The 24,468-nt window shown below is 33.0% G+C and overlaps 2 protein-coding genes across 2 annotated transcripts; both read left to right on the forward strand.

The window, feature by feature from the left end:
* The first annotated feature begins 5,062 nt into the window (after positions 1-5,062).
* On the forward strand, positions 5,063-7,794 carry LOC106402709 (probable GABA transporter 2). Its single transcript, XM_013843496.3, has 7 exons — positions 5,063-5,355; positions 5,429-5,659; positions 6,217-6,314; positions 6,411-6,597; positions 6,690-6,820; positions 6,911-7,147; positions 7,296-7,794. The coding sequence occupies exons 1-7, from the start codon at positions 5,271-5,273 to the stop codon at positions 7,683-7,685; spliced, it is 1,359 nt and encodes a 452-aa protein (XP_013698950.2). The 5' UTR covers positions 5,063-5,270; the 3' UTR covers positions 7,686-7,794.
* A 10,928-nt stretch (positions 7,795-18,722) lies between these two features.
* Positions 18,723-20,810, forward strand: LOC125575609. The gene is made up of 2 exons (XM_048761013.1): positions 18,723-19,465; positions 20,064-20,810. Exons 1-2 carry the CDS (start codon positions 19,216-19,218, stop codon positions 20,660-20,662), a joined length of 849 nt encoding a protein of 282 aa, XP_048616970.1. The 5' UTR covers positions 18,723-19,215; the 3' UTR covers positions 20,663-20,810.
* The last annotated feature ends 3,658 nt before the right edge of the window (positions 20,811-24,468 follow it).

The raw sequence follows: 24,468 nt of genomic DNA on the forward strand, positions 1-24,468 counted from the left end.
TTTCATACATGTATTATTGTAAACCATATGTACTAGGATTAATCATATTAATAATAAAAAAGTCAGCCCACCATTTAAAATTCCCTGATTAGTGAGCTGATGAATTATTGCCGGTAAAGATCTGCCAAACCAAAGTTGGAGAGTTGCTGAAGTTGGCTGAAAATTGTCATCTATGTAACTGATGATTTGTTGCTGATTGTAGAATGAAGCTATCAATTAAGGGTGCGACTGTATAGACCTTAGAGTAAAATTAATCGAGTAAAAGTATTTTACTCTCATTTACTCTATTTTTACCAATTGGTGAAAAATAGAATAAAAGTAGTTGTTCTATTTTACTACATCTTTTATTTTTTATTTTTATGGTTTAGGAGTAAAAAAATTTACGGTCTTATTTCAAGTTGTACTTAAAATAAATAATATAAATAAATAAATGTGTTTATTTTACTCTCATTTACTTTAGTTTTTGACTTTTTTTCCACTTTTTTAACTCTATTTGTTTTTCACCTAATTACTCCAATGTGTTTCCAATCACACTCTAAATTGATGATCACATCTATTGATAGAAATTGTTGGCGGTGTAGTGAACGGTTTCATTTTGTTTTTTTGTCAACGCTCACAATAACAGAACAGTGGTGGTCGAGTTAGAGTAATCACGTAAAGACACTCGGTCTGCCGAATCTGATCTACATGGAAAAAGAGAACATCACTGCTTTTTGCCTCTTTGGCGAGAGAATCTGCATGCACATTTCTGGTCCTGAGATTATAAACCATCTCGTAGAAAGGGGAACGAGACTAGTTCAGAGGCAAACACCGGTCAGTCGAACCGTTCAGTTATGTTTTGTCCACGGTAAGTATATGTTGTTGTTTACCGCCTCAATTGAATCGCTTATTATTTATTTTACATGTTATCACTTACTGAAGCCATCATCGATGATTAGAAGTTTCACTCTCTACAAAGAAAAAAATAGTACACCAAAAATTAGATATATTTACTACGACATATATGGTTGAGTAATTATATAGTGTAAAAGCAAAATACAAAGATTTTTCAATCCATTGTGTTTTCACCAAATGTTTTCCTTCAACAAATAATGTCTGAGATCGGCACTATAAAATTAACGGAATCTTAAGAATAAAAAAAGTAAAAAGAAGAAGATAATTAAACGGAAAATAAAATATTCATCTCGTCGAAGCAAACAGAACTAGAATCAGACTTCTTAAGTTATTGGGTTCAAATGGGGTGGAACAATGGTTTGAGGCGGCGAAAGGAGAGGTTTCGGTGGAGTATTTCTCAAACCTGTGTAAATCGTCGAATCCAAGTAGTTTTGAGGCTTTCTTCTGCTGTATGGCTCCCAAAGTTATTGCTGAGATGAATGCTGATCTAGTGGCAAGGATACCGGATGAAGAGATCCGTGAAGCTGTATTTGCTATCAAACCGTTGACTGCCCCAAGGCCTGATGGAGTGACTGTTTTTTTTTTTCAAAAGTACTTGGATGTGGTGGGTCAGCAAGTCACAAAGGAGGTTCAAAATTTCTTTGATTCTGGTATTATGCCAACCAAATGGAATTTTAAGCATTTATGCCTTCTGCCAAAATTCAAGAATCCGCAGCTTATGACAGACTTGTGTCCCATCAGTATATGTTCAATACTGTATACGATCAATTCCAAAGTTCTGGTTAGATGTCTTCAGCCTCTGCTCCCGTCCATGGTTTCAATTAATCAATCGGTGTTTGTGAGTTAAAGGAACATACCTAATAACATCATCATTTTCCACGAGGCAGTCTATGATTTGCGTACTCATCCTAACATCTCAGTGGGAAGAAAGAGAGTGAAGACTGACATGTGCAAGGCCTATGACAAGATCGAGTGGAGTTATATGCGACACTTGTTGTTGGTGTTTGGATTTGATAGAATTTGGGTGAGGTGGATCATGGTTTGCGTCTCTACTATCATCTTTCCAGTGCTGATTAATAATTTACCCTTTGGTCTCATTTCTCCCCAAAGAGGTAATAGACAAGGAGTTTCATTCTCTCCCTTTCTGTTCGTCTTGTGTACAGATGGACTATCTGATCGCCTGAATCTAGCAGAAAGAGATGGAAATTTATGTGGGTTTAGATTCTCGGAGCAAGGACTGATGGTTCACCATCTTTTGTTTGCAGATGATAACTTGTCCATGTATTATGCAGAGGAGGGTCAGGCTCGAACCTTGCATAATATACTTAGTGTTTATGGGGCTGCGGCCGGATAGACTAGCAATGTGAAGAAATCCTCTATCTTTTTGGAAGCATGTGGCTGAACAGGATAAAGCAAAATCCAAGCTATCTTTGGTATCTTTAATGAAGGGGGTGCAAGTAAGTATCTAGGGCTGTCGGAATGTTTCAATGGATCAAAGCTTGACTTGTTTGCGTACTTCAAGGATATAATGAAAGTTGGGCTGTCATAATGGTACCTAAGGAAGCTATATCAAAGGGGGAAGGAGGTATTTCTAAAAGCAACAACATCGGGCATGCCAGTCTTCGCAACGTCCTGCCACAAACTCCCTAAAAAGATCGACACTAATCTTTCTAGTGCAATGTCAGCCTTTTGGTGGAGTTCTAATGAAAATCATAGAAAAACTCACTGGATTGCTTGGGATAAGTTGTGTTTGCCCGAAAATTTGGGTGGTGCTGGGTTTAAGGACTTGGAAAGTTTCAACAGAGCTTTAGTGGCGAAGCAGGCTTTGAAGGTGTTAACGTCACCAAACTCTCTACTTTTTCTATTTTTTAAAAGTAGGTATTTCCCGGAGGTTAATTTCTTAGAGGCTAAATTGAGTGTTCGTCCATCCTACACGTGGAGGAGTCTGCTGTGGGGAAGATATTTTCAGGTTAAAAGCCTAAAAACATGGAAAATGGTGACTCGATTAACGTATGACTGGATAGATAGGCAGATGATGAGGAAGAAGGACTTAGAGCTCCTTGGATTAAAAACTACTCTTTTGATGTGATGCTGAAGGCGGATCAGCTTATTGATTTTCAAAGCAGACGATGGGATATAAACAAGCTCCAAGAGATCTTTGTGCCTGGTGATGTTAATAGTGTGATGAAAAAACAGCCGATGATGGATTTTGATGACTTGGACATGGAAATTCAACAAGAGTGGGGATTATACAGTCAAGTCGGGATATTGGTTGGAAACTAGAGAGAAGAACAAAGATGTATATGATGTTGCTAAGGCGCTGCCGTCAGTTAATGATCTCAAGAAGAAGGTTTGGAAAGTGTTGATATCTCCTAAGATAAAGGTATTTCTATGGAGCCTTGAGTGAAGCTTTTCCAGTCAGTGATCTTATGAATGCAAGGGGCATGGGAGGAGAAGAGATCCGTCAAATATGTGGTGTACAGGGAGAATCAGTGAACTATGTTTTGTTTTCCTACACGGTGGCTAGACAACTATAGACCATATCTTGTATTCCTAAATCGTAAGTAGGGTTTCACCCATCGTTTATCTTTTTCAATATTCAATACCTGGTGATCTTCCATAGGAGCAAACGAGTAAGTATGGAGTTAGGCAGGTGTTGGCCGTGGTTTCTTTCGTTCTTGTGGAAAAATATAAATGGATTCTTGTATGAGGGCCAAAGGTTTACTCGTTACAAGTTTTCAAAAAAGTTGCGAAAGGGCGGAATTGTGGTTTCTAGCTCAAGATGTGGATGTGGAAAGATAGTGGATGGAAGTAAACAATGACCACTCGAGGGATAATGTGTGGAAACAAGCACCAAGTGAATGACTAAAGTGTAACATTGGAATGGAATGATGTAGGAAGAAGGCACTACTAAGAACACCTTGGATGATTCGAGATGAGAAACGAATGGAAAAATTGCATAGTCGAATGGCTTGGACTGGATTCAAAGAACCAAAAGATCTGAAGCTGGCGATCTTCTGTTGGTATGATTAGTTTGCATCTCAACGATACCATATTTCCAGCCGAATTTACGGAATTTTTTGGCACCATCCTTAAACCAAAAGCTTGGCCATCCTTTCGGTTTCAGGTGGAAGAAGTGGTTTTGGCATTAGCCAACATGGAAATTGGAAAGTCTTGGTGGATAAAAAATGTGAAAATATAGGAGCTACGTTCATTGTTTTACGTGTTCCTAGACTAGATCTTCTTTTGTCTTACGTTGCCTTAGGTGCTCATGTATGGCTTGGAGATTTTTCTGTACATGAAAGTATTTCATCCTCTATTATGGATTTTTATGTCGGTAATGGTCTTGGGGGGTGACTTTTTCGGTTTGGCCTCTTAGTAAACAGGGAAGTGTGAGGTGAAACCTCTTAGGGTCCGGCTGGGTTTTATGTTGCCACCCGCAAACACAACTTCTGCGGTTGGTAACGGTTGTTGGTGTTTTTAAACAATCACCAAAACGCTATAAATTGTTTCAAACTGCTCCAAACCTCTTAAAATCAAAAGCAAACTTCCAACTAGCATTTGCAGTTGCGGGTGCATAAATCAATATAAAAATATTTTTTAAAAATATTTTAAAATTTTAAATTAAAAATTCAAAACTGAAATATTATAAATAAAAATATATATATATATTATATTATATTTAATTTCACTAACACTATCACAATTTATTTTATAAAAAATTTAAATCAAGAATATTCACCATAATTTTCAAACATTAATATATATAAACGAAAAGATATTCACTCAAAAAAATGAAATATTAATAACTCTTTAAGACAAAATTTATTGAAATAATAACTTTTATAAAATAAATAAATAAATTAATATAATATTATTAATAATTATATTATATTAATTATTATTATATTTTATCATAATAGTCTTTTTATGATATTTTATAATGTGATGATAAAAATAATATTTTTATAATATGCACTAATTTCTAACCGATGTATCAGTCGTACAAATCGCTTAATAATAATAGAAACTGCAGTCATTTGCATCTGCGTTTTAAGCGCAGTCAATCAGGCCGTGCTAGTGGTAATAGTCGAGAACTTTTATTAATATATTGAATTCAGCTTTCATGAAAAGAAAAAAACTCATCCCGAATAAAGTGGGAAATGCATATCATGACTTCTTCTTTTCCCACTCGGACAGGTTGTTGTCGTTTATTCAAAGAACCACCGAAATATTAATATTAACATGTTAGCAACTAACTATAAACTATTACCAGCTAACATGCACCACCACCTCCACGCTATTGCTCATCGTCACCATCCCCAAAGAATCACTTTCTTTTAATTCCGTAATCTTCTTTCTTCTCTTCCACCTCAATGGCGGATCCTCCAAGATCCGACATGTTTCCTTCTTCTCGACTCGATTCCGACGCCGGAGCTCTCTTTGTCCTCCAATCCAAAGGTAATTCGATCAAACTGATCCATCCGAAAGTTTTCTCCACAAACTGATTAATTTTCCAACCGGGGAATTTCAGGCGAGTGGTGGCACGCCGGGTTTCATCTGACGACGGCGATCGTGGGACCGACGATATTGACGTTACCGTACGCATTCAGGGGACTGGGATGGTGGTTAGGGTTTGTGTGCTTGACGACGATGGGACTCGTCACTTTCTACGCTTACTACCTCATGTCTAAGGTTCTCGATCACTGTGAAAAAGCCGGCCGCCGTCACATCCGATTCCGGGAACTCGCCGCCGACGTTCTCGGTATAAAACAAAATCATATTTTTTCAGAATTAAATCTGTGAAATATATTTTTCCTTTTTTGGGTTAATCCGTATACGGTGGATCAAGTTTCAGTGTACATACTTTGACCTTTTATTTGTCTGTTAGATTTCCTGATCGCACACGTGCTTCCGGTTTGGTTGTATTGAAGGTGATGCTTACCGAATTCTGATAACCGGTTTCCGGTTTCGTGTAGAATTTAATTTCTTCAGCTTGTATAGATCGGTTAGACTTCAGAAAATTTGGTTTACCCAGTTCTTGGGTTCAGAGAATTCTTAACGAATTGGAACCAAAAAGAAACTTTTGGTTTGTCTCCGAGAAAAATCTAGTTGGGTTCGGTTTAATGGTGGTCAACATAGGTGTTATTACTTAGGTGAATAAATACATTTAATTTCGATTAAATATGGATTCTTAAAGTTGACCAGAATTTTTAAATTTTGAAATTTTAAAGTTGGAGGTTTTCGGTATAGTAGTAACTGATTGGTTGTGCTATACCGGTCAGTTTTAATTTTTGGACCGGTTATTGCAATGTGAGGCAGGATCGGGATGGATGTTTTACGTAGTGATATTCATTCAAACAGCTATCAACACTGGAATCGGTATAGGCGCCATTCTACTCGCAGGCCAATGTCTTGATGTAAGAAAGAATTTAGTTACTTGCTAAACAAGGCACTACGATATGTATGGATATCAGATGTTAAATTTCCTCTGTTTTCTTTTTTTGTTAACATAGATAATGTACTCGAGTCTTTTCCCACAAGGAACCTTGAAGCTCTACGAGTTCATTGCTATGGTCACAGCCGTGATGATTGTTCTGTCACAGCTCCCAAGTTTTCATTCTCTTAGACACATTAACTGTGCGTCTCTTCTTCTCAGCTTAGGCTACACTTTCCTCGTCGTTGGGGCTTGTATCAACCTAGGTACGATGATTTACCATTACATTACCGAAAAAAACGACAACTAATGGTAAAAATGGAGACTAATTAATAATAGCTTTGTTTTGGTTTTGCAGGCTTGTCTAAACACGCTCCTAAACGTGAGTATTCACTAGAGCCTTCGGACTCAGGGAGAGTTTTTAGTGCCTTCACATCCATTTCGATCATTGCTGCTATTTTTGGAAATGGAATTCTACCAGAAATACAGGTGTAATATGTCGTAAAATCAATTACAACATCATATGTCATGAGCTTGAGATTTATGTGATACTTTATATATATATATATATAAATGTAGGCAACTCTTGCTCCACCAGCTACAGGAAAGATGCTGAAAGGATTAATTTTGTGTTATACTGTGATCTTCTTCACGTTTTACTCGGCTGCAATTTCTGGTTATTGGGTATTTGGTAATAGTTCGAGCTCTAATATTCTCAAGAACCTAATGCCTGACGAAGGACCAACTTTGGCTCCTATCGTCGTCATTGGCCTAGCGGTCATCTTTGTTCTTCTTCAGCTCTTCGCCATCGGCCTCGTAAGTTTAAAAATTGTCAAGTGATCGTATTGATGGTTTCTTGGATAGCAAGATAACACATCTTGCGGTCCAAGTTATCTTTCAATAGATCAGACATTTATATTGGCAGTGAGACGAGTGGCTAACGTTTAGAGAGTTTTTTTGGTAGGTGTATTCACAAGTTGCGTATGAGATAATGGAGAAGAACTCGGCGGATACAACAAAAGGGATGTTCTCAAGCCGCAACCTGGTGCCGCGTTTGATACTGAGAACGCTATATATGGCGTTTTGTGGGTTCATGGCAGCGATGCTACCCTTCTTTGGGGATATAAACGCGGTGGTAGGAGCGTTTGGTTTTATCCCACTCGATTTCGTGCTGCCCATGCTTCTATACAACATGACATATAAGCCTACGAAACGGAGCTTCACGTACTGGATAAACATGACGATAATGGTTGTGTTTACTTGTGCGGGCCTCATGGGGGCTTTCTCCTCTGTTAGGAAACTTGTTCTTGATGCTAATAAGTTCAAGTTGTTTAGTAGTGAAGTTGTTGATTAGATCGATGCTTATCATATAGTATATGGATGAATACATAGACGCACTTTTTTGTGTACATGTTTTTTTTGGGTGAGGGTTTCTAATATAATGGTGATTTTTTAGTTGAAAATTACTAGTTCTTACATGTATCTTGTTTAATTTTATCCCAATTCCCAAGACTTGGGAATGTTGTTGCTGATGGATTGGCCAAATCAGCCTTGTCTTTTGCTTATGGTTCTGGAAGATGTTTCGGATAAATCCAAAAAGAATATATCTTATAGTTTTCCGTATTTTTTAAATGATGTTTTAGATTTTTGTTTATATTTGAAAAATTATAGTTTTAGATTTTAATCAACGTATTTTGTTTAAAATTTCAAAAAAGAAATTAAATGTAATTTTTATTGAAACACAAAATAAATACATGAAAGATTGTTTTTTAACTTTTTCCCGCATTTAAAAGATTGATGGTTTCAATTTTATTGTTGTAGTAGTGGTTTGTGGCACAAATTGTTTGTCAATTGAGTAACATCTATATTATTAGAACCGAAGTATTTTTGGTATTGTTTGAAAAAATGAATAGCAGTGTAAATAAGAATTGTTTGGAAACATTGATAGCATTATACAATCTTCTATATTATTAAAATTCAACTACCTTTTGGTACTATTTGAAAATATGGATAACAGTGTAAACAATAATTGTTTTGAAACATTGATAGCATTGTAAAATCTTATATACTAAAACAGAAGCCACGACCTTGATTCATGTGTGCTTTTTTAAAAAATGGACCTAATGGACCTATTTCTAAAAAATCATATTACATTTAATCTCTAATCTTATCATTTAAATTTTGGGCATACCAGAAATTTTTATTAGGCTATCAATAATTGGATTTAAATATAGATAGTATAAACTAAATAGATATAATTTAATGTTGTAATACTATACTTCCATATGTTAATTATTTAAATATTTGTCGATGTTAACTTTTAAAATTATAAAGTTCTTTTTTAAATAACAAAAATCATATTATCTAACAATGATTAATCTTTACAAACTTAAACCAATGAAAACAAATTTTAAACTATATAATTTATTTTAAACATTAAACAAAAACTAAATTTTTAATTATTTACTCGATAATATAAATCTATGAAGGAAAAGTTTAATTTTTTAAAAAAATTCTAAATTTGTGAAATGTTACAATATCTTTGAATATGACAATAAAACAGTATTTAACTAATTTTTATATATATAGTTATGATTTTAATAATGAAATAATAATCCGAAAATATATATATAGAAGAAGATACAAATACATGTGAAAGTTTGAAATAATCTATTCAATGAAAAAAATATACCGTAAACTTATTATGTTTTAAAAATTGATAGATACCTATATATTATAATATATACCAATTTAGAATTAAAAACAAAATGTTTATATAAAAATAAATGAAATAAAAATCTGCGCGGTTGCGCGGATCGAGATCTAGTTTATATCATTAAAACATATTTAATTTTTGATACTGTTTGGAAACATGGATAACATTATAAATGAGAATTCTTTGTAAACATGGATATCACTATTTTTAGTACTTATTTTATTTACACATTTAGCCCTTGTATTTATAATAAATTAAGTACTTCTTTTTTGTATTTCTTTTTATTTACAAATTCTGCAACTGCATTTAAAATCAATTTTAATTAATTAATTAAAATTCTGAAGCTTATCTAACCAAATTGATATTCATATATTGACTATTATTAATATTGTACAAATATTACCAAAATCGCATGTAGTCAAATATAAAAATTTCGAGAGTTCAATTTTCAAGAAAAGAAAATATCACAAAATTAATAATAACTCATAGAAAACTAATGCAAAAAAATTATTTTTTTAGTATGTTGTTTCATTTTAAAATAAATTAACAAAAAACAACTGGTTAATATATGAATAGTACAATTACATCAAATTGCATCAAGTTATAAATTTTTTAATATAATATTATGTACAAATAAAAAAATTATTATCAAACATTTATATTATAAAATAATATATTCTACTCTATATGTAAATTACAAAAGATTAAAAAATATACATGGAATTTTTTTATAAAACCAGCAGTTTGTGAGTTTACATTGAACAAAAGTTAAATCAAATACCCGCACGGGGGCGCGGATCAAGTTCTAGTATATATTATACTATCTATACTATTAAAGCAGGATCCTATTGTCATAATTACCTTAGGGGCATGTTTCCTTCACTAACATTGCATGTTTCATTAAGGGCAATTAAGTAATATTAATAACAAATCTATATTGGGTCATTATTTTTGGATCCAGCCCAAATCAAATCTCTCTTGGGCCATTTGGGCCTATTAAAAAATCAGATTCAATTCTCACCTTTTTTTTTTCCTTTGGACCATTGAGTCCAAGTTCAAATAACTTTTTTTCAACTATTCTTAATTATTATTTTTTTCTTTTCTTAATATAATTTAAGCATTCATAAAAATAATTGATTTTTTTTATTGAAAAGTATAAATCTTTATTAAAAGTATATAATTTTTTAATTAAAATATTAACCCCATAATAAAATTAATTTATCAGAGTTATACCAACTTAATTCATTAAAAAAATAAAGTTTAATTTTTTTTAACATAAATAGTCATTTAAAATGAAATACGATAAATAAAGATAAAATTTTTAAGTCTTTTATAAAATAAAATACAAATATATGAAAATGTGACATTTACTAAATATTTGTCAATTGAAAAAAAAAACAAAAATAAACCCGCGCTTTGAAAGCGCGGGTCAAAATCTAGTTATACTATTAAAACTGAAGTACAAGAATGAATAACCCTTGAACTAGTTATACTATTAAAACTGAAGTACAAGAATGAATTAACCCTTGAACTAGCAGTTTTATTACACTAATACCACTAAAAACTATATAATCCTAACTTTAAGCATTAATTATTAGATTTGTTCTCAGCTGATTTTTTTAATAATTAAAATATAATTAAAATTTATAATTAAAATTGATTTATTATTAATATTCTTATGAAATTAACATATCAAATATTTATATTATTATGTACATAAAATTATACATATATTAGAAGAATGTTATTCTGAATCGATAGAGTAAAGAAGATAAATCACGAACCATATCTTATTATCATTCGAAGATACCTAATGAAGTAGTGAAACAATCGATTGGAAAGCTATATAGTCATATTGTTGTACTTTCCGTGAGATTGCATATGTTGCTGCTGAACATATAAAACAAGCATATAAAACTGACATTGTGTGCAGATGAAGATGCAATTGAGTTGCTTAAAACTGGAAAAAGATAAAAAGAAACTTGTGAGAGCTAATACATGGATACTCCATGGTTCAAAAGGTAAACTTGTGGAAGAAGAAGACGAGAATGTCTCAAATATACGTGGAGTAAAAAGGAAAAATCCTCTTGGGTGACCAAAGAACCAAAAAGACGGACTCCATAGTCGATTTAAAGATGTTCTCGCAAAAAATCATGGTACATCAAAATCATCAAGTAAGACTAGAACAAAACAAAGTTATCGTTTTAGGTATTTCATATATATTATTAGTTTTTGGTTTATGTCAATTTTTCGTTGAGATAATCAATACATGTATATACTAATCATTGAATAAATTGATAAACGCTCCAGGAATCAACTTCTGGTCCCGATATCCATCTATCTTTTGTTACCACCGGTCCGATCTCACATAATAGGCCGTTTTTCTCTCACGTACCCCAGATACAAATTTCATTATATCTAGTATTTATAATTTATTTATATGTCAATATTTGAATTTTAGATAAACGATTCAGGAACCAACTCTTACTCTTGGTACTCAGTTATTTTTTTATGTCACCAATCCGGCATTACATAGTGGGTCGTTTTTCTCTCAATTACCTAGAGTAAATATTTAATTTATCTGTTATCTATAATTAAGTTATATGTCATTTTTAAAAAATATATATCTTTTTATTTTGTAGGACTTCGATAAGAATTATGACGATGGTTCATCGAAGGACTTCGAAAAGAATTATGGCGATGGTTCATAGAGTCGCATGTTTTAATTGATTTTTTGTATATTTGAATAAAAATGTTTTGGACAAGTCCACCACTAAACTCTTTTTGTGTCAATTAATATTATGTTCTGATTATTTTTTTACTTAAAAAACATAATATGATTTGGCAAATTTGTATTGGTTATCGTTTTAGTGATGAGTCCAGAGGTTCAACAGAAGACAAACTCTAAAAAGAATTAGTAGTCTTAACGTTTATGCCTTGTGCAGAATACCACTTGGCTATTCATACAACTTTATCACAAATCATTCCATCATATGACTTTCTTTAGGGTTCCAAAATAAAATAATTTCTAATCTATTGGTTTAGACTTATTTTCAAAAATGTATTTCTACGAATGTCGTCGACTAATTCACTTTCTGTATTCATATTTTTTTTATATGGCATAATATAAAATATTTACGTAGTAAACTTATTCTTTTACAGTGTTAGATTTGTGTATTTGGTGAAAGTGATATATCATATTAAAAAATTGTTTTCATTACAGTTGTAAATAAGTTTATTTTTAAAATTTGCTGTCTCTAAAACCTTCGCACGGTGCTGTATGGTAATAATACCCATATGTTGATAACTAAGTGTCTTTTGATGTATACTAGATACGGATCCACGCCGTGCGCGGATTTTTTTCCTTAAATTTTCGTAAAAAAAGAAAGTATATTATGCGATTATCAAATTTGTGGTTTATACTTTGAAAAATATTTTTATTTGGATACAATATATTTGCTCCAAATGTATAGCATTGGTGTGTGTTTTAATAGTATTAATAGATTGTATATGGTGTTCATTTTTTTGTTGTTGTATATGGTGTTCATTTTAAATGTAAGATGTTCATATAAGTAATAATTTTTCTGTTTAACTTGTTTGTTGACTGTAATATATATCCTATTAGATTGTACAACTAAGCAGTTATTTTTTTAAAAAAAAATCCATATGTTTTAATTAACTTTATACAAAATAATTATTTTAAATAATTTGTATATTCAAAAAACTTAAGGGTGCTAATTGTTCTATCTTAGTTATTAATAACTAGGTGATTTTCCCGTGCTCATGCACAGGTATAAATATTTCTAAAGTAAATATACTATAATAATTTATTGCTATTTACTTTTAATTTTAAATTAATTTATAATTTGTATGCATCATTTATATTAATAATATTATATTACTTTAATTATACATATGATTTTATATATGTTATATCTAATCGATTTTGTTGTTTACAGTCGATTTAGTTACTCATTTGGGTAAATTGGATTGAATCTCTGAATTCAAATGCAATTTTTTTTATTCTAAATATATTAAAATTTTGATTAATTTCTTATTTGCATTGAGGTGGTTGTTTTCTTAGATATGTAGATATATTTTATAAAGATTATGTATAACTTAAGATATATTGTGCTTATAATGAAATAAAAAAATAAACAAAAGTGTCTTATTCCAAATTACATAAATTAATATAACGATAATATTCTGAAATCTCATGCATATATCTAAATTTTACAAAAGGACTAAATTGTAACAATTAGTTAATATTTTATTTTCATTTTTAATATGTTCTGAATAGTCCTATGATTTATATTTATAAAATAAATTACCATTCTTATAAAATATATATATATTCTTATCGTAGTTAAATCTATGACTTTAGATATAAGTTGTATTAATCGAGTCACTCATATTGCGAGTATATTGAGTTACATATATTCTTTCAAATTTAAAATGAATTATAATTATTTTTATTACAATTAAGCCAAATCAAATCAATTTTATGTATCGTTTAAATGTCCATGGTTTTCATAATATTTATCAAATTATATGTTGATGTTTTTAAAAAAGTATTATAAAATAAAACGATGATCATAATAGTCAACTAAATATATGAAAAATAAATAAAAATTTCAATAATACTAATTATAAACTATTTTTAGTCAATTAAACATATATTAGTTTATGTTACTTAATTATTTTATGTAATCATCTAAGGAAATAGATAGATATATAAAAGTATTTCTGTTACTCTGAATTTTTTCGTATTGTTTTAAATTATGTTTTAAAATAAATAATATTTCTTTTTCTAATATCAAGATTATATGTGTAAATTGTTTTTAATGAAATCACATTATATACAAATTTATATTTTTCATCTAAGAAAATATAGATATAAAGAAAGTATTTTATTACTTCAAAAGTATATTTTATGTTATTTAAAAATATTTTTAAATGTAATATTACTATTTTGTGAACTTTTCTTTTTTATGAAATCATATTATATATACATATATTTTTCGTTTTTCAATTCATTTTTTTTTATTTTATAAAAAATTTCCGTGTATGTTTTTTGGAAGTTCTTAAAAAGGATGCTAAATAAATAAATAAATAACAATATTTTAAATGTAATATTTTTAATTCATTAAGGGTATATGTGTAATCAACTATCGTGAGAATGAACGTGAAAGCGACACATAGGAAACTGACTTCTCGGATAATATTATAGATATCTGCTTATATAAATGTTAGGAAGGTTTTTAAAAATATACATTTAATAGGTTTTTATCTAAGTTTGTTTTTGAAAAAAATAATAGGCCCAGAAAATAGTATGGGCTTTAAATTGTTAAGATCCATTAATCTATAAACTTAATTAAAAAATTGTGTTTATTGATGGCACAGGTCCAATATAATCGGATGATTAAACCACGAAAGACATGTAAGTCCAATAGTACAATAGATTTTTCCCGGGAAGTAACAAAAAAAAGTGAAGAACTTTTAGCCATTCGTTGTCGGTGAAAAGCTGAAACTTTACGACTTCTTCGTCTCTCTCTCTTCTTCCATTGTATCAATCAAAAAAAGTTAACGACGAAATCAGTTGAGATTGATTGTCACGAATGTTTCTCAACATATGCATGCGGTTTGCTATGTCGACCTCCGTAAAATTCAAGGTAATAATCTTCAACCCTAAGTCTTATAATCTGTATACTCAATACACGTTTTCAAAAATCAAAGTAATTGGTTTCTTTCATCCTTGTTTCATATAAGATATACATATTTAGTAAGATCGCTCTTAAGCTTAACTGTATTGATTTGTAGATCGAGTCATGACAAACGAAGAGGTTCAAAAGAAGAAAAAACTATATCAATTTCCGATTTTGCAACGAAAGGAAAACTCATCAAGACAGTCTAACAACAAAGGTTATGTTCTTCAGATTTTAGTTACTTTGAATTCAAGATTAACTTGACAGATGTTTAGTTTTACTATTGTATCTAATCTACTAAGTCTAACAAAAGGGTAAAATAACTCTGCAGATTCCTTGATTCAGCTATAATAAGGCAATAGCCCGTCCAAGAGATTAGAAGCAAATTTTACCAATACGAAGACTTCATTAAAGAACCGAGTTAAAGGTATGTAATTACCTTGTATATAAATTTCATAAATATGTATCTTACATTAACTCAGTTGAGTTAATATGTTAATTTAAATTGTTTGTTCGTTGTGCAGGATACTGCATTGTATCACTGACGGAAGCTCTCAGATGGGCTAAGGAGCTCAAGCATGACTTAGTTGAGGTGATATGTTAATTTAAATATTAGTAATTCTAGAAGTTGTTTCTGATGATTACAGATCTGTCTTGATTTGTATCCTATAGTCTACAAATGTCTCTCTTGAGGTGAGGTATATCTCTTAATATAGTTCTAATCTGTTTGTATTCTTCTTTGTCTTGTAAGTCCAGAGAGATGCTAACCCACCAGGTGTTAAATTGCAAACTACGCCAATGAGAAGTACAAAAAGGCTCAAGTAGGAAAGGAGCATCCTAAGGCCAAGGTCAGTGATCATGGCCTACTCATACTTCAAATTCTCCAGTTTTTTTTTCTATTTGCATTTTGAGTTTATTGTTTTGATGCCTTGTTCTATTAAAGCTGAAGTACCCATTCGACCAGAAGTCAAAAGAAATCCGATTTACTCCAAAAGTTTAAGGTTTCTCTTGAAATGCTTTATATGTTTCTTTCTCTTCTCTGGGTTAATGATTAAACCTACAAAGAAAATTTTCTTTTTCTCTTCTGGATGCAAAGGACTTGCAGTTTAAAGCAAAGCAAGTAAGGAAACTGATGGACAGTGGATATCGTGTGGAGGTATAAATCAAAGTCCCAAACTTTAACATACCAAGTTAAAATCTGGTTGATATAATTACCTTGCATATAAATTTCACAAATACGTATCTTACATGATAGTTATATTATTTAAGTGTTATGTCTTGAAGATGGCTTTAAGTTATTAGTTGTTTGAATCGTAAGACTTATTTGACTCAGATAATTAGGATGTAAATAATTAATAGATATTTAACTAATTGAAATTACAAAAGAAATACGAACGGAAATCTTGAATTGTATCTTCTGCTTTAATAGATAAAAACAAAACATATGTAACGTAAATGGTGAACATGATCTAAACTCTTTATGATTAAAGCTTATATGAAGACAATGTTGTGTTCATAATTAGAATTTTTTATTTGTAGGAATGTTTCGTATGGTTAAAGATAAACAAAATATGAAATAATTTGATTTTTTCTGTGACATGTAGTGATCTGAAGAGAAGCAAAGGCGATCATGTATATTAACATGAAGTCCAAATCCTATGTTTATTCTAATAGTTAATAACCTTTCGGTTTAGTTAGTTTAATTTCAGATGGTTTTAGGAGTTAATAACCTTTCGGTTTAGTTAGTTTAATTTCAGATGGTTTTAGGAGATTAGATATTGGTTTAATTTAAGTAATCTGGTTCTATTAATTAGGTCGCATGTAAAAATATAATTGTAACAAATTTGTAAAGATCCAAAATATATGTAACACAAATTTAAAAACAATTTTTATAAATAAATAAAAAATGAGACTCCATTTTAATAGATTAGATATGGAGTCGACACTGTCTCAACTTATCTTGAATGAAATAAGCAAAACAACAACGAATAAGTTTTTTTTTAATATGCTAGCGCATTAGTTATGCAACCAACTGTATCTTAAAGTTGCTTATAAAGTAGGGAACTATTGAGGGCCACGCGGTGAGTCCTCTGAATAATCTACTGTGAAAGTATTTATTTAATATAGGGGTTAGTGGTTGTTGCTGTACTAAATGATGTCTATAGCCATATTTATTTATACGACACCAAATTCAAAGCAATCAAGTTTTAATTTTTTTTTTTAAATTACGGTTCTTGAAATAACTTACGACTGTACAAGCTCTCTGCAGAGCTAAATATCCAAAGCAATTGTTTAGTATTTTTCATAAAATTCCACAGCAATAAAATTTAAAGCCACAGTAAAAAGTGTACAAATTTTTTTCTACACCAAAATTTTAAAGATACAACCATCTTACCCATAGTCATCTACACTACTATCTTTTCGGCCATTTGCAATGAATATTTATCATATAATCAATATACGTGGGGTACATATGAACTAGTAAATTATTTATATATGATGTATTAGTATTTTAGTATTATGAAATATGTCTAAGGTTTACGTGATAGGATTGAGGACGAATAGTCAACGTAGAGGAACCTAACTCGTTTTGTTTTGCTTGGTAATTAGACCGGTTTTCTTGTTACACGTTTTCGTTATTATTGGAACATTATATATAGTTTTTTTTTTTTTGCCATCTGAAATTTCCATTTATCTTAAAAGTATCACAACAAAAAGATACAACACCATGAGGGTCCAAGCCCAGCATAAAGCCCAAACGTATTAAACAGAAAGCCCAAAACACAAGGGCAATTAAGCTCAAAAAAGAAAACCCGATCGGCGCCATACGTTACCACGCATCGGGAAATTCACTTGGACGTACACGTGTTGAGACCCTCGCCATCAAGGGACACGCGTCACTAGGTCACCACATCTTGACTCAAACTACGAGTCATCACCGGAGAAAAACGAAACGAACACGTGTTTCACCGGAATACACCGTAACCACCGCACACCGAACCCATCGAACCACCGAACGGATGAAGAAAAACCAGAGACTACAACATTTCCTCCTTCATCGCTTTAGCACATCATCGGAGAGTTTCATCGCCTATCGAGATCTCATCCGATTATCAAGCCATCAAACGTGAAGACAAGAGAACATTCACCAAGCACCCATTCAAAGGAAACACCGCGACCAATCTCTCCAAACTGAAAGACGTCGACGGATCCTAATCATCAACCACCGGGGCTTTCGAGAAACAGAACCACAAGCAAAGAAACCCACTAGCTTCAAGCATACACAACGATGCCTAAGCTCCACCAACAGAGATCGTCATCGACCCAGTCGAGATCTCCTCCGACTCCTAGAGAATCAAAGCTATAGACCCATCGATCGCATCACAAAGGAAAATAAATTTCTATTGTCGGCGGTGCAGAGCTTCGGAAACCTCTACTTCCCCGAGATCAAAAGCCGACGACGACGAAGCTGAAATAGCCTCCGCCTCCCGGAATCAAAACACCCTGGTAGAGCACCAGAGAAAGCTTCGTCTCATCTCATCTCCGTTAAGAAATGAAGAGAGAAAAAGGAGAAGTCTCGGGCTCCAAATTATGTTATACTTCAACCATATATATATAGTTATACTACAAACATATATATTGCGTAAAAGTAAATAAACAGCTAAGAAGTTATCAATGAAAGGTATGATTATAAAGAATAAGCCAGAATTTCATAAATTAGGGCTATATACTAAAGAAGTTATGATCATCAGGTGATGTGTTACAAGAAAAAAAGATAATCAAGTAATATAGTAGATATCGATCATACTATATCCACGTGAAAATTCCATGAAACTCTGACACGCGTAAAGATGTATGATCTCGTTCTCACTTTCGTCATCATTTACTGATTTTTTAATCATCCATTCATACTCGAGCTTGAGAGTCAAATTTATCTTTCAATTACTCTTAATTAAAATAAAAATGGGTTAAATTTTCTGACCTTCGAAATTACGGTCAGTTCAATCAGTTGGATAAATTTCTGCATTAATAGATCTGAACCTGAAGAATTCATGTAATTTATGTAAACAGCTTTTTAGGATTAACCGCAACTTTGTGAAAATAGGGTAAAAATTCCAAAACTTATATGCCAAAAACATAGAGAAAATTAGCATATTCCCAACTAAGAACTTAATATCGTGTGAGTTAGTCTTTAATTAACAATCACTATCTTCAATATCTTCATGTAAAGAGATGAACAGACTGTGAAGCTCATAAATATCATTCATTATTCAGCACCTATAAGCACCCACTTTCTTTTTGGTTTTCCTCTCTCTATCTCACTCAATCTGTATTATGTAACAGCCACCCAAAGGTTACAATTCAGAGGTTTCTATTTTCCATAGTTATTATTGTAAACTTAAAAGATTTGGGGTAGATCTATCTGCGTTTATTTTCTTCTGTTTGGCACGACAAGTATAAAGATGGAGATCAAAGTCAAACCAAAAGCCTTAGAGTCAGAGCTTATAGCAACTAAAGTGGAAGATGATATGAAGAAGATGAAAGAGTGTGTGCCGATTGGTCAAGCTGCAGATGAAGAGATTACTAAAGAACAAGAAACTATGACGACCATGGAGGAGGGTTTAAGACAAAACTCAGATGAAACAAAACAAGATCTATCTAAAAGTGACTCAAGATCATCATCGCTTGAGATGATAAAAAAGTTGGAAAATGGTAAGTTACCAATCTTTTGTTCCTTCAGTTTATCTTTTATCCTCGTTTCACTAATTCATACATGGAACAAAGTCATATACATATCAAAATTTTAGGCAATAAAAAAAAAACTTTATTGAATATGTTGTCTTACAATTGCTAACAGAACCTCAGATATATATATTAGGGGGAAATTTTGTGTTTCTATGTTTGTGTTTTTTTTCTTCATTAAGCTATATATATAGAACCAGCAAAATTAAATTCACATAACAATTTTGGGCATAAATATGAAAGCCTATTTTTTTTACCAAATTTTAGGAATTGTTGTTTTACGTGCACAAAAAAAAAGGAATTGTTGTTTTAAATATTTACGAAATTTATAAATTTTGGCAATTTTTCAACTTTTGCTTCGCTTTCCTAATTTGTCTCATTAAACTTATATATTACGAAATGATTGTGTACACATAGATCATATAGCTTAATCAGTCATTAATTTATTATATTGTTCTGGAATATATACGTGTTTGTGTAATAAGCCCATATATGAACAAAACTTAAGTTCACCCTAGGTTCTGTCCCCCATATATATATGCCGTTTTATGAGCTCACATATTTGCAGACAGAGATTCGAGCCAGAACGCAGAAAACACCCAAAAGCAAGACGAGAAGAAGAAAGGGAATAATAACATGAAACACAAGAAGGCTAGTTCACACGTGTGGGACTGTGGTAGCTCTCTCTACGACTCTTTCGAGCTCAACTCGTTCAAACGGCAACTCGACTCAGCTATATCTGCTTCCTCCGCCAGAACTATGTCCATGTCTCACCTCCCCGACCGCCGTCTACCTCTTCTTAACTCGCTCTCGCCGGAATCTCCTCTTCCTCCTCCGCCGGTTACTTCTTGTTCCTCCTCCGGAAACAAGAAACATTCGAACAAGATCTCTCGTTCTCTTCAGAGATTCTTGAAATCAGTGTTCAGACCAAAACATCACCAAACTCTGTCCTCAAGCACTCCTTCTTCGCCGGTCTACAAAGGGGCCGGTCACGGCGGCGTCGGCGATAGAGATCGATACTACGTCGTTTATGACAAGTCAGGATCGTTGACCACCATTCCAGAGTCAACAGAGAAAGAAGTGGGCCCGGAGATTAACTCTCTTGTTAGGAAAACCGTGTCCGAGAGATTCCCGGCGAGTCGAGTCGCTGGTATATCATGTGCATGATTAATAATATTTATTATCTAAGTCGTATATTTGATATTTATGTTATGATATTAGAGTGTTTTTCTTTAAGAAAACATTTTGGAAAAAGTTAATAATCGTGTTGGACGTACGTGAATGTCAACATCTAATGAATTTATGATGCAGCCTACCTATCGTAACCGTTTAGTTTGTACCTATCTATCTACCTTTAATATGAATACGTTAGAGATGAGGATCGGAGATTAGGTTGGAGTCGCGTTCTGTGCGCGCGTTTTATTTAGTTTTTTTTTAATATGACTTAAAATAAAAAGTCAAACATAAAACTAACCAAATTATTTTTAAAAAATGTCATTATCTTTTTTTTTTTAAATAAGTGTTTTATTGATCATTTTCATTTTCATCAAGTATTTACGATATTTCTATTGCCATCAATATACCAACCCACCATGAACAACCAATTTGAAGCTCTTAATGCACCAAAGTTTCGATTTTTATTCTTCATATCTCATTACTTATGTAAACAAACTACATCATTTTTTTTTACTCAATTAGACAAAAAAATTTGAGTTATAGCGACGGCGATGGCGATCAATTTCTAGGGTTCAATGGAGATTCGAAATTGGGATCCGGGGAATCGATCGGGCGTAAGAGATTCTCATCGGATCGATCATTATTATTTGGAGAGTTTCGAAGGGATATGGAGGGGGTATGAGGATTTCGGTAGGAAGATTCGGTCAGATCTGGGGAAAAATCTTAACCGTAAAGGAAAGTTAGGATTCAAAGGATATTGGGGGCTGATGAGGGATCTCTATCGAATCGGTTTGAGGGATCAAAGGCCAATCCTGTTTCAATCAAAGGATATTCGAGGTATGAGAATCGGATCTGCTGAGAGACTGATTCCAATTTCCCGATGGCTTGGTGCAGTAAAAGGAAAGGGGATAAAGGGGAGATTAAGGATGATTATGATAATTGGAGTTGGGATCTCGATTTTCGTCATCATCAAGACAAATTTTTCAGAGGATGGAGATTTTGATCAAGGGCTGTGGTGGGTTTCTTCAAACCAACCACATATCGATCTATGTTGCAGCTACTTCAGCTACACGGACAAGCCATTTCTGGAAGGCATTAGTCAGAGGCAAAGATGGTTCAGTAGTGTAGCAATCATGGTTTGGAGTACAAAGGATCTGGTGTGGTCATCAACCTGGTTGGATTGGTTAATTATGTGTAGACATTTTATCTTGTAGCTTGCTTGAGAGATATTTTGCATGAAGTTTGGATAATTGGGTCAACTATTGATTCTAATTTGACTTGTGGGTTGTGGCATTGGAACATATACATATGTTTAAACTCCCACGTTTATCTTTCTCATAATTTTTGGATATTATGGATTCTTGGTGAAATGGTCTCTATTACTTGTCACCTTAACTATTGTAGGCATAGGGGGCGGTTATTTCAGAATGGGGCGGGAGATGCTGCAAGTATAAGGAGGCAGGAAGGTGGCTGTCTGGTGTATCGTGATGATACAGGAGCTTCCAGGGAATTACATGGCTTGGCACTACTCTTGACGCTTATATGTACGAGGTTTTGGAATGGGCTGGTAATACGGGAGCGAGCTCTCTGGTTGGTCTCATTAAACCAATCACAGAGAGCGGAAGGAGATGTGAACATAGAAATGGCGCGCAAGAGGGGTAACAAAATGGAGACGGGTGAAGCAGGGAGCTTCATAGGTCGTAGGGTAATTGACATATTACCAAGGAATTCAAGTCTGAGATCTTTGATTCAAAGTCATCAAACTTCAAGGAGCAGAGGTTTTTGGGATCAGTTATATGGATGGAGGGAGACAGAGAGTTCACGGTTTTCAATTATAGCAAAAATAGCAAATGATTTGAGTGGTGTAACTGGTTTGTTTGTGATTATATTGATGGAGCTGTGGTGTCCTATAGAGTTTGACTTATTTCAAAGATCACGTTTTGGGATACGAGGTTGTTTGGATTGGAGGTCATGTGGTTTTAATGTTCAGATTAGTGTAAAGATTCGTCTTGTCCTAATTTTGTTGATAGTAGCAAGGGATAAGTTTTTTCCTTTGTGTCGGTTTCTTGTACGTTATCTGTTCTCTGTAAATGGTAAATTTGGGAAAAATGAATTTTTAAAGTTTTCTTGGAATACAGTGCAATGGTTCAGGGCACAAATGAAGGATATTAGGTGGAGTGTGAAAATAGGGTACCATTTCACCCGACGATTTGGCTCTTCGGAGCGAATGAAGAACAAATTTTTTATATGAGGATATTATGTTGGAATTGCCGAGGAATGGGCACTAAGTGGACTATAAGTTACTTAAGCGAGATAAGACATAAACATAAACCAGACTTTCTATTTTTATCAGAAACAAAGCAAGAATCAGAGTTTGTCCTAAAGTTTCAGGCGCACTTTGGTTATGATAATTTGGTCACAGTGGATCCAGTGGGAAGAAGTGGGGGATTAGCGTTTTTTTACAATAATGAGTATCAGGTGAAGGTATTATATTCTAGTAACCGAATGATTGATGTGGAAGCAGAAACTCTAGGCAAGAATTGATGTGGAAGCAGAAACTCTAGGCAAGAAGGTGTATCTTACTTTTGTATATGGGGACCCAGTTCAAGAAATGAGGGAACACGTATGAGAGCGCTTAACTAGATGTGGTCTGACGAGATCCGAACCTTGGTTCATTATTGGTGATCTAAATGAGATTCATGGAAATCATGAAATAGACGGAGGATCTATAAGGAGTGCGGATTCATTTATTCCTTTTAATAATATGATACAAAATAGTGGTTTATTGGAATTTCCGGCTCGGGGAAATAAATTGTCATGGCAAGGACGAAGAGGAAAAGGGAAAGGGGCAGTGATGGTCCGCTGTCGTTTGGATCGCGCTTTAGTAAATGAAGAGTGGCATACATTATTTCCTTGCTCTTTTACAGAGTATCTGGGGATGGTGGCCTCTGATCATCGACCGGTGGTGGCTTATCTAGACGACAAAGTTCCCAGGAGGAAAGGACAATTTCGGTTCGATAAGAGATGGATTGGACAAGAGGGCATATTGGATTCGATTACAATGGGTTGGGCAGACTCCAACGAAGGAGGAGTGGAAGGGAGAACAGAGGGTATTGTTGAAAAAATTAGCAATTGTCGCCATGAAATTGCTAAATGGCGGAAAAATAATCCACCTTATGGGAAAGAAAAAATAAATGAGTTACAACAAGCACTGGAAGAAGTACAAACAAATAATACTAGGTCACAAGAGGATATTTTGGAGGTGTCTAGGAAATTATAAAAGGCATATAAGGATGAAGAAGAATACTGGCATCAAAAATGTAGGAATATGTGGTACTCATCTAGGAATCTTAACAAAAAATTTTATCACGCTTTAACTAAGCAAAGACGGGTTCGTAATAGGATTGTGGGTTTACATGATGTTGATGGGAATTGGATTACAGAGGATAATGGTGTGGAAAAGGTGGCAATAGATTATTTCGAAAATCTTTTTAGTACAACTTCCCCATAGGAATTTGATAGTTTTCTGGCAGAGGTTACACCTGGAATTACTCCTCAGATGAATCAACGATTATTGAGGCTAGCGACAGAGGAGGAGGTCAGAGAGACTTTGTTTATGATGCATCCAGAAAAGGCACCAGGACCGGACGGCATGACCGCCCTTTTTTTCCAACACTCCTGGCATATTATTAAGAATGATTTGGTTGAAATGGTCAACAATTTTTTGGTTTCGGGAGAAATGGATGCAAGATTAAATATTACTAATATTTGTATGATCCCAAAGACGGAGAGAACCA

Source organism: Brassica napus, chromosome C6, assembly GCF_020379485.1.
Source record: "Brassica napus cultivar Da-Ae chromosome C6, Da-Ae, whole genome shotgun sequence".
Classification (NCBI taxonomy): Eukaryota; Viridiplantae; Streptophyta; class Magnoliopsida; order Brassicales; family Brassicaceae; genus Brassica; species Brassica napus.

Bases quoted from the DNA above. Each gene is read 5' to 3' on its own strand.
- LOC106402709 (XM_013843496.3), top strand. From the start codon at position 5,271: ATGGCGGATCCTCCAAGATCCGACATGTTTCCTTCTTCTCGACTCGAT. The intron at 6,821-6,910 runs GTGTAATATGTC...ATATAAATGTAG, and splicing joins GAATTCTACCAGAAATACAG to GCAACTCTTGCTCCACCAGC. The intron at 7,148-7,295 runs GTAAGTTTAAAA...TTTTTTTGGTAG, and splicing joins AGCTCTTCGCCATCGGCCTC to GTGTATTCACAAGTTGCGTA.
- LOC125575609 (XM_048761013.1), top strand. From the start codon at position 19,216: ATGGAGATCAAAGTCAAACCAAAAGCCTTAGAGTCAGAGCTTATAGCA. The intron at 19,466-20,063 runs GTAAGTTACCAA...ACATATTTGCAG, and splicing joins GATAAAAAAGTTGGAAAATG to ACAGAGATTCGAGCCAGAAC.